The sequence below is a fragment of the Mastomys coucha genome, unplaced genomic scaffold (genome assembly GCF_008632895.1).
Source record: "Mastomys coucha isolate ucsf_1 unplaced genomic scaffold, UCSF_Mcou_1 pScaffold21, whole genome shotgun sequence".
In the NCBI taxonomy this organism is placed as follows: Eukaryota; Metazoa; Chordata; class Mammalia; order Rodentia; family Muridae; genus Mastomys; species Mastomys coucha.
The window spans coordinates 24,044,210-24,053,296 of NW_022196904.1; the positions used below are offsets into that span (position 1 = coordinate 24,044,210).

Here is a 9,087-nt window from a genome sequence, read left to right on the forward strand (position 1 = left end):
CACATAAATTTTAAAAAGAGAGAGCTTGTGATGTAGCTCAGTATTTGCTCAGAATCCCCCAGTGAGGGGCTGAGTGCATGGCTCAGTGGTAGATCCCCTGTCCAGAATCCCCCAGTGAGGGGTTGGGGGTAGAGCCCCAGCCTAGAATCTCTCAGTGAGGGACTGGGGGCATGGCTCAGTGGTAGAGCCCCTGCTTAGAATCCCCCAGTGAGGGCCTGGGGCGTGGCTCAGTCAGTGGTAGAGCCCCTGCCTAGAAACTATCAGTGAGAGGCTGGGGGCATGGCTGTTGCTAACCTGTGGGTGGCTCTGAGTTCTACCCCAGGACCAAGAAGGCACATCTCATTGTCTAAGCTTGTTACAAACACAGGACTCCCGTGAGGAGTAGTTAATGATCCTCCCCTAGGCAGGTGTCTAAGAGATCCTATCCAAGGGCCATTATTCTTCAGGACATCTGAAATTCTGTCATTCACCAGGAAAGTGTGGCTACAGTCATTTGAGGTTTTCCAGCTGGTCAGGCTGACTCCCTGACACATTGGCGTGTGGCAATTCCTTTGGGGGATGGTGTGCCAATCTGGTTTGTCTCAGTCATGACCTTCAATCACTATGGTGATAAAGGGGAGGACAAGGACACAAGGGGAGGGAACCTTGAGCAGGATCTTGCTGTTAGGCACCAAGAATTTCGTGCATTTTACAATATTAGAAGTCCAGCTGGTTGCTGGTGTGTGCTTGTAAACCATCCTCAAGTTCCATAATGGAGCTGGGGAAGGGTTGTACATTTGAAGCCAGCCTGAGCTACAATGAAACCTTCATGAAACACTGAAGCTATAATGGAGCGAGGGAGGGGGTAGGGGAGGGAGAGAGAAAAACCTAGTTAAGGGTAAAATAGCCTCTCCAGGGTTTACTTAAAGCTAAGGAGAAGGTGGGAGAGGTGGCTCCGTGGCTCTGCTGCCCTTGCAGAGGACCTGCGCCGCCTCAGGCAGCTCACAACCTCCTATCCTCTAACTCCAGTTCCAAGGGATCCAGGTCTTTCTTCTGGCCTCTGAGAGCACCACACTCAAGTACACATAGCTCCCTGCCACATACATACACATAAATAAAAATAAATTAGTCGTTAGCATCCTGTAATCCCAACATCTGGAGCTCAAGGTTATGCTGGGCTACATGAGACCCTGTTGAGGAAAAAAGAAAAAACAAAACACAAAGGGGAAAGGGGAAAGAGGAAATGGATGGGACATTTGTCTGGAGCTGCTGAGTACAGTTGGGGCTGCAGCTCAGCAATAAAGTGCTTATCTGCCAGCCATGCATGAAGCTCTGGGTTCAAGTCCCAGTACTAAGTGTGTATGTGTCGGGGGGGGGGGGGATACTATGAGGGCAAACATTGTTCATTTTAGCACATCAGAGACTTAAAGCTATTTTGTGTGACCACCCACTCTGCCTACTGCCATACAGATGGTCAAAGTTCACAAAATAAAAACAGGGAATAACGTAGAAAAGAAAACAAGAGACTGGACAATTAGCTCAGTGGTTATGAGTACTGGCTGTTGCTCCAGAGGACCCAGGTTCAATTCAGTGTGAATGCAGTGCCTGTAGAGGCCGGAAGGGGGCATCAGCTTACCTTGGGGCTGGAGATACACCCTGTTGTGAGCTGCCATATGCACGCACACTGTACACATACACACACAGGCAAAATGCCCATAAAACAGCCGAACACTTGTTGTTCTTGCAGAGGACTGGGCTTTGGTTCTCTGAACTCAAGCCCAACTCTCTTCTGCTCCCTTCAGGCACACTCACACGTGTGCACACATACACATGAAATAATAAATCTTTAAAAAGAAATCTACCCTTCATTTTAAAAGCAAGAAAGATAACCACTGTGAGGTGAGGCTCCTTCTGGGCTGGGAACCCTGGCTTCTCGTCCAGCTGTCCTATACACACAGTGTGAAACTTTTCCAGTGAGTTTTTATTAGTAGTTGCATCATGATTCAGGGTCCCAGGGTAGGGACCATCATATACCGAGGTCCCCCCTTTCTGTCCGGGGAGAAAGACAAAGAACAGAGGAGAGGTAGGCGGAGCCAGGTCAGATCTTCCCAGGAAATGTGCCTTCTGCTATGCGGTCATCCCAGGCTGAGACCTGTAAAAGACAACTGGTGTAACTCCCCTGCGCCACCACCACAGGGTGGACTTGTTTTCCCACTTTGCCCACCAGTGCATGTGACCAAAAGAAGACCACAGGTGCCTCCTGTGACCACCACTGTCCCAGAGAATCAAATGACCCAAAAAGACAAAATCACTGCCCTATATGACCTGACAGTCCGTGGAAGAGTAGGCAGGAAACCCCAGGATCACCAGTAACTGCTGTTTTGGAAAACTTGGTTCGGCTCCCAACAATCACTTCAGGGAACTCACGGCTGCATGTAATCGAGAGCCAAGGGATCTGACACGACACCATCTTCAGGTCTCCTCGGGTATATGCATTCACATGCACATACCCACCGATACCCACACATAATACAACAGTGTGTGTTGGTTTTTCAAGACAGTGTTTCTCTCTTAGCCCTGGTTGTCCTGGAACTTGCTGTAGACCAGGCTGTCTTTGAACTCAGAGATCCATTTGCCTCTGCCTCCTGAATGCTGACCACTGCCTGGCCACAACAGTATTTTTAAAGATTTATGTATTTGCTGGGCAATGGCAGTGTCCGTGTTTAACCCCAGCCCTTAGCAGGCAAAAGCAGGTGGATCTTTGTGAGTTCAAGGCCAGCCTGGTCTACAGGACAAACAGACAAACCCTGTTTTGAAAACTGTAATTAATACTGGACGTTGCTGGTCAGAACAGATAAACAAACAAACCTAGGTGTGCCTGATAGTTTTATGTCATTTTGATATAAGTCAGAGTCATGTGAGGGGAAAGAACCTTAATTAAGAAAATGGGTTTGTACAGGTATAGTGCTGTATGCCTTTGATCCCAACACTCAGGAGGAGGAGGCAGAAGGATCTGAGTCCTAGGCCAGTCTGGTCTGGACCAGCCAGAGCTACAGAGAAAAACCTTACCTCGAAAAACAAACAAACAAACAAACAAACAACAAAAAGAAAATGCCTCCATAAGATCTGGCTATAAGGCATTCTCCTAATTACTGATTGTTTGGGGAGTGCCCAGCTCACTGTGTATGAGGCTACCCCTGGCCTGGTCATCCTGGGTTCTACAAGAAAGCATGCTCAACAAGCCCAAGGAAAAAGCCAGTAAGCAGAACCCATCCATGGCCTCTGCATCAGTCCCTGCCTCCAGGTTCCTGTCCTGACAATTTGCTTTTGGTCATGGTGTTTTATCACAGCAATAGTAAGCCTATCTAAGACACTAGGTATTTGTAGAAAATGAGGCTGGCCTATGATCTAGTACAAGTGAATAAACAGTTTGTGTAGTCCAGGTACCAAAAGATGCCACACATAGAGGGATCTCAGTGTTCACCTCAGATGCTGAGGAAAGGGCTGCATCAAACTGTTAACATTCCCATGAATCAATACCATTGGTGGACCTACCTAGTTGTAAGTGATCTCTGTTTTTATCACATTTGTGAGTGTGTGTGTATGTGTGTCTGAACGAGGAGAGTCAGAGAGACAGATAGGACAACTGAAGGAGCTGCTCTCTCCTACCATGTGGGTCCTTAGGGATCCAATTCTGGTCATCAGGCTTAGCAGCAAGCACCTTTATCCACTGAGCCCTTTCATGCTCTCACATTTATCAGTGAGAGGTTGACCCGGCAGATAAAAGCATGGACAATGGAGCCTGCAATCTTACCACAAGGGACTAGGCCAGCCTACACACTAGCAACGCCCTGTCAGAGCACCAAGTTCTGCCATGTCTGTAGCAAGCTACAGGACAACAATAGCACTTCTGTTCAGCGGCAGCGGGGAAGGGCACAGGACGTGCCTTCCCATGCTGGCTTCATCTACATCCCCCACACTGACTTCATTGGCCACAGTTCTCTTGTAACTTCTCAGGCACTGGCTTTACCATTAAGGTTTTCCTAAGGGAAGGTGGGGAGGGAGGTTGTCATTAAGACATGATCTCTCTACTTAGCCCTGGCTGGCCTGGCACTCACTTTGTAGACCAGGCTGGCCTCAAACAGAGAGATCCACTGTGTCTACCTCCCAAGTGCTGGCAAGGTCTGTGTCACTACCCCCCAGCATAAGTTTTTATTTATTTATTTTTATTTTTTCAAGTAAGGGCTGGAGCGAGGGCTCAGTATTAATGAGCACTGGCTGTTGTTGCTCAGTCAATTCCGAGGGTGGACATGGTCGCTTATAACAGTCTGTAACTCCATTTCCTGGGAATCTCCTGCCCTCTTCTGGTCTCTGAGGGCACTGCATGCACATGGTCCACAGACATACAAACTGGCCAAACACCAAACACATAAAAATAAAGATAAATAAATCTTTCAAAAAACTAGTTATTTAAATGAGCATGTAAAGCACACCAAAGGAGCTGGAAAGATGGCTCAGTGGTTAGGAACACCTGTTGTTTTTGCAGAGGACCCAGGTTTGATTCCAGCGCCAAAATGGTGGCCCATAACCAGTGGGAACTCCATTCTCATGGGATCCAACGCATTCTTTTGACCTTTCAGGACCAGGCATCCAGTTGGTGCATGCACATAATGAAGGCAAAACATTCATACCCAAAAATGAACTTTTAAAAATCTACAAAAAAAAAAAAAAACAAACCCAAACCCCATAAACAAACAAACCTAAATCCCACCCTCCAAAACAGACAGACAAAACCCACTAATCCAAAACATACACAAAGAAAGCACAGACATGGCAGCACTCTTATAATCCAGGGACTTAGGAAGTAGAGACAAACGACTGGAGGTTCAAGGTTAGCTTCAGCTATCTGTCGAGCTTAACTAATACCAGTCTAGAATACTTGAGGCTCTGTCTCAAGACACTAACCTCAACAAAACCTAGGAGAAGGCACAATGACCTTTACCCTTTAGTAGTCCCACTTCACAAAAACAAAGCAAAACAAAAAACGAAAAACAAAACAAACAGGGAAGAAAGCATGGAAACAGAGGGAAAGGCATTCCCTGCCATGTGTTTATTCCCCCAGAGACCAAGTCCAGCTAAAGGGCAGAAGAGGATGTGTTTGTTTTTTGAGTTTCTCTGTGTAGCCCTGGCTGTCCTGGAACTTACTCTGTAGACTAGGCTGTCTTAGAACTCAGAAATCTGCCTGCCTCTGCATCCTAAGTGCTGGGATTAAAAGGATGCATCACCATGCTCAGCTGAGGATTTTTTTTTAATTCTTCGATGATAAAGGCTACCCAATAACCAAGTAAAAAAACAAAAAACAAAAACTACAACCAGGAGGTAGAGGCTGGCAGACTATGGTAAGTTCAGGGTCAGCCTGGGTTACATGGTAAGTTTAGCTCGAGGTTGAGCCATTGCTAGACCTTGCTCAAAAAAAGGTAAAATACAGAGTGTAGGCCATATCTGTATAAAGTTGCAAACACAAACACACACACAAAAGCAGCAGCAGCATGAGCAGCACAGGTGGAGGAAGAGGATGAAGAGGAGGAAAAAGAGGAAGAAAAGGACCGGTATCCAGTTACTTTAAAAATTCTACCAAAACAAGACAAAAAACCAAAACCCCAGGGAAAAAAAAGACACCAAAAACTAAAGTTTTTGTTGTTGTTGTTTGTTTTTTTAGGAAAACTGAATGTTTTCTATTAGGAACACAACTGAAGGCGGGCAGTGGTGGCACACGCCTTTAATCCCAGCACTTGGGAGGCAGAGGCAGGCGGATTTCTGAGTTCGAGGCCAGCCTGGTCTACAGAGTGAATTCCAGGACAGCCAGGGCTACACAGAGAAACCCTGTCTCGAAAAAACAAAACAAAACAAAAACAAAACAAAACATAACAAACCCAAAAAAACAAAAAACAAAAGATGGCTGGACAAATTGATTCAAACACTGAGAACAGGTACTGATCTTTGCCCCTACAAATACGTACACTAAAATTAGAAATATCTTAAACACTCGCACAAGCACAGGTCTGGGGAGATGGCTTGGCACTTAAGAACACTTGCTGCTCTTGTATCTTGCAGAAGACTGGAGTCTATTTCCCAGCACCCATGTCCAACAGCTTATAAATGCCTATAAATCCAGCTCCAGGGCACCTGGCAACCTCTAGCCACCTTAGGTGCCTGCATTTACCACAATACACATATACATATAATTGAAAGTTAAGAATCTTAAAATAACAACAAGCCTACACATGGGAGAGATGACTGTGGTTAAGAGCAGAGTTCATTCCCAGAACCCGGAGCAGGAAACTCACAACTGCCTGTGACTCCAGCTTTGAAGGCTCCTCTCCTCTAGTCTCCATGGGCACCACACTCAAATGTATACACCTCAACATATAATCAATAAAATATTTTTTTGTTGTTGTTGTTGTTTGTTTTTTCTAGACAGGGTTTCTCTGTGTAGCCCTGGCTGTCCTGGAACTCACTCTGTAGACCAGGCTGGCCTGGAACTCAGAAATCCACCTGCCTCTGCCTCCCAAGTGCTGGGATTAAAGGCCCAATAAAATTTTTAAAAAGCAAAACACAGGTGGTGGTGGTGGTGCACGCCTTTAATCCCAGTACTCGGGAGGCAGAAGCAGGCAGAAGCAGGCAGATCTCTGAGTTTGAGGTCAGCCTGGTCTACAGAGTGAGTTCCAGGACAGCCAGGGCTACACAGAGAAACCCTGTCTCGAAAGCAAACAAAACACCCCGCAGAGGCTGGAAACATGGAGCTGGCTGAGAGCTCAGAGTTTAACACACTTGTGGCTCCTGAGGACCTGCACTCCCGTGGTGGCTCCTAACTCTAGTCTGGGAGATTCAGTGCCCTCTTCTGAATCTTCTGATCTCTGCAGGCACCAGACCTGACACAGGATCTCAGGAGTCCAAGGTCATTCTTGACCACAGAGCAACTTTGAGGACACTCTAGACTACTTAAGACTCTGTCTGGCAACCACCACCCACAGGTCACAGAGCAGAGTATCTAGTACGAGGGGCTGGAGAGAAGACTCACCAATCAGGCATAGCTGTTGCTCTTCTTGAGGACCCAGACTATTCCTAGCATCCACGTGATGGCTCACAACCACCTGTAACTCCAGTCCAGACCAAAACCCTCTACTTTACTGCCACAGGTACTAGCACATACATAGGTGCTGTATATTCTCTCCCAACACCCCCACACACATATATACACACTTAAAAAAATGATTGGGTTTTCAAGTAGCCCACCATGATCTGAGTGCTAGGATTTCAGGTTCTATCCCACACCAAATTAAATATCACATTTTGGTTCTAAGACACATGTTTTGGGGCTCCCCCCCCCGTGTTTTGAGACAGGGTTTCTCTGTATAGCACAAGCTGTCCCGGAACTAGCTCTGTATACCAGGCTGGCCCCAAACTCACAGAGATCTACCTGTTGGTGTTTCTATTTCTGAAATGACTGAACGTTATACTCACTCCCTCAGTTCTTACAGAGATCGAGCATCTCTCTAGTCTGACAGTCTGCAGGACCCTCTGATTTCACGAAAGAGAGTAATGTGGCAGAGTTAAACACTAAGTACAGAGTCTCAGCGGGTCCTGGCTCTGTGGAGGTGTCTCCTGAATGGAGGGGGCGAAATGGCATGTCTGAGATTTGCTGTAGAGCACCTCAGCAAAGGGGAGACGGAAAAAAAGGGAGGCATATGGAGAAATGAGGCCTAACTACATGCATGATCACCATGCCTGTACCTGAAAGGCTATGGCAGGAGGATCATGAGTTCAATGCCAGCCTGGACTACACAGTGAGAACCTCTCTTAAAAACTACGTGGGGCAGATGATGGCCCAGAAGGGATGGCGAGCCACGTAAGCCTGACAACCTGAGCTTGATCCCTGTTGAGTGGGGATGGGGAAACCTGACTCCACACAGCCGTCCTCGGCTCTTCACACATACGCAGTGATGGATCTCTAGCCAGCCACACAGATCACACGCACAATAACACATTTAAAAACCATAAAAAAAAAAAGGTGCGAATATCTGCACTACTATTCAGTCTGGATGATAGGCAGTTTGGAATTACTCTCTACCTTTTTTTTAACTAAGAATTATTTATTTATTTTATGTATGTGAGTCCACTGTAGCTGTCTTCAGATACACTAGAAGAGAGCATTGGATCCCTTTACAGATGGCTGTGAGCCACCATGTGGTTGCTGGGAATTGAACTCAGGACCTCTGGAAGAGCAGTCAGTGCTCTTAACCGCTGACTCTCCAGCCCTTACTTTCTACTTACAAGAAAAAAAAAAAAAAGAAGATGATTTTGGCCAGGCAGTGGTGGTGCATGCCTTTCATCCCAGCACTCAAGAAGCAGAGGCAGGTGGATCTCTGTGAATTTGAGGCCAGCCTGCTCTACACAGCTAGTTTCAGGACAGCCAGCACTACACAGAGAAAATTCTGTCTTGAAAAACCAAAAGAAAGAAAAAAAGAAAGAAAGAAAGAGAGATTCTATTTTTAGTTATTTGTGCACATGCATGTGTATGGGTATGTGCACATGAGTACAGCGGCCTTGGAATTTACAAGAGAACATGAGATGCTCCATAGTTATGGGCAGCTGTTACAGATGTGGGTGCTGGGAACCAAACCTGGGCCATTATGAATAGAAATGTTCTTAACCCCAGCCTCTATTCCCCACTTCATGTGCAATTTACACATGTTCATAGGCTCATAATAAGTACAAGGAGCCAAGACAGAAAGTCATGTCTGTCTGTCTCTCTCTCTCTTTTTTTTTTGAGATAGGGTTTCTTTCTGTAACCCTGGCTGTCCTAGAACTAGCGCTGTAGACCAAGTTGGCCCTGAACTCAGAGAGATCTGCCTCCCAAGAGTACTGAGATTTAAAGCCGTGGGCCACTACTGCCCAGCCCAGGTTTGTGTTTCTTCAGTGCATGGGCAAGGCAGCTGTAGGAGGGTGGCCGTGGGCTGAGGCCCTCACTGAGCAGGTATCAGTGACACTCCACAGCTGGGCTGAGGCGCTCACTGAGCAGGTATCAGTGACACTCCACAGCTGGGC

The 9,087-nt window shown here is 46.6% G+C and overlaps 1 protein-coding gene across 1 annotated transcript in view; it reads right to left on the bottom strand.

Moving 5' to 3' along the window:
* Positions 1–1,939: 1,939 nt before the first annotated feature.
* Positions 1,940–9,087, bottom strand: part of LOC116101988 (cytochrome c oxidase subunit 6B1) — an 11,225-nt gene continuing 4,077 nt past the window's right edge. Inside the window, exon 4 of the mRNA XM_031386109.1 lies at positions 1,940–2,131. Coding sequence (XP_031241969.1) covers positions 2,078–2,131 — 54 coding nt within the window. The 3' untranslated portion in view covers positions 1,940–2,077. The remainder of the gene's footprint in view (positions 2,132–9,087) is intronic.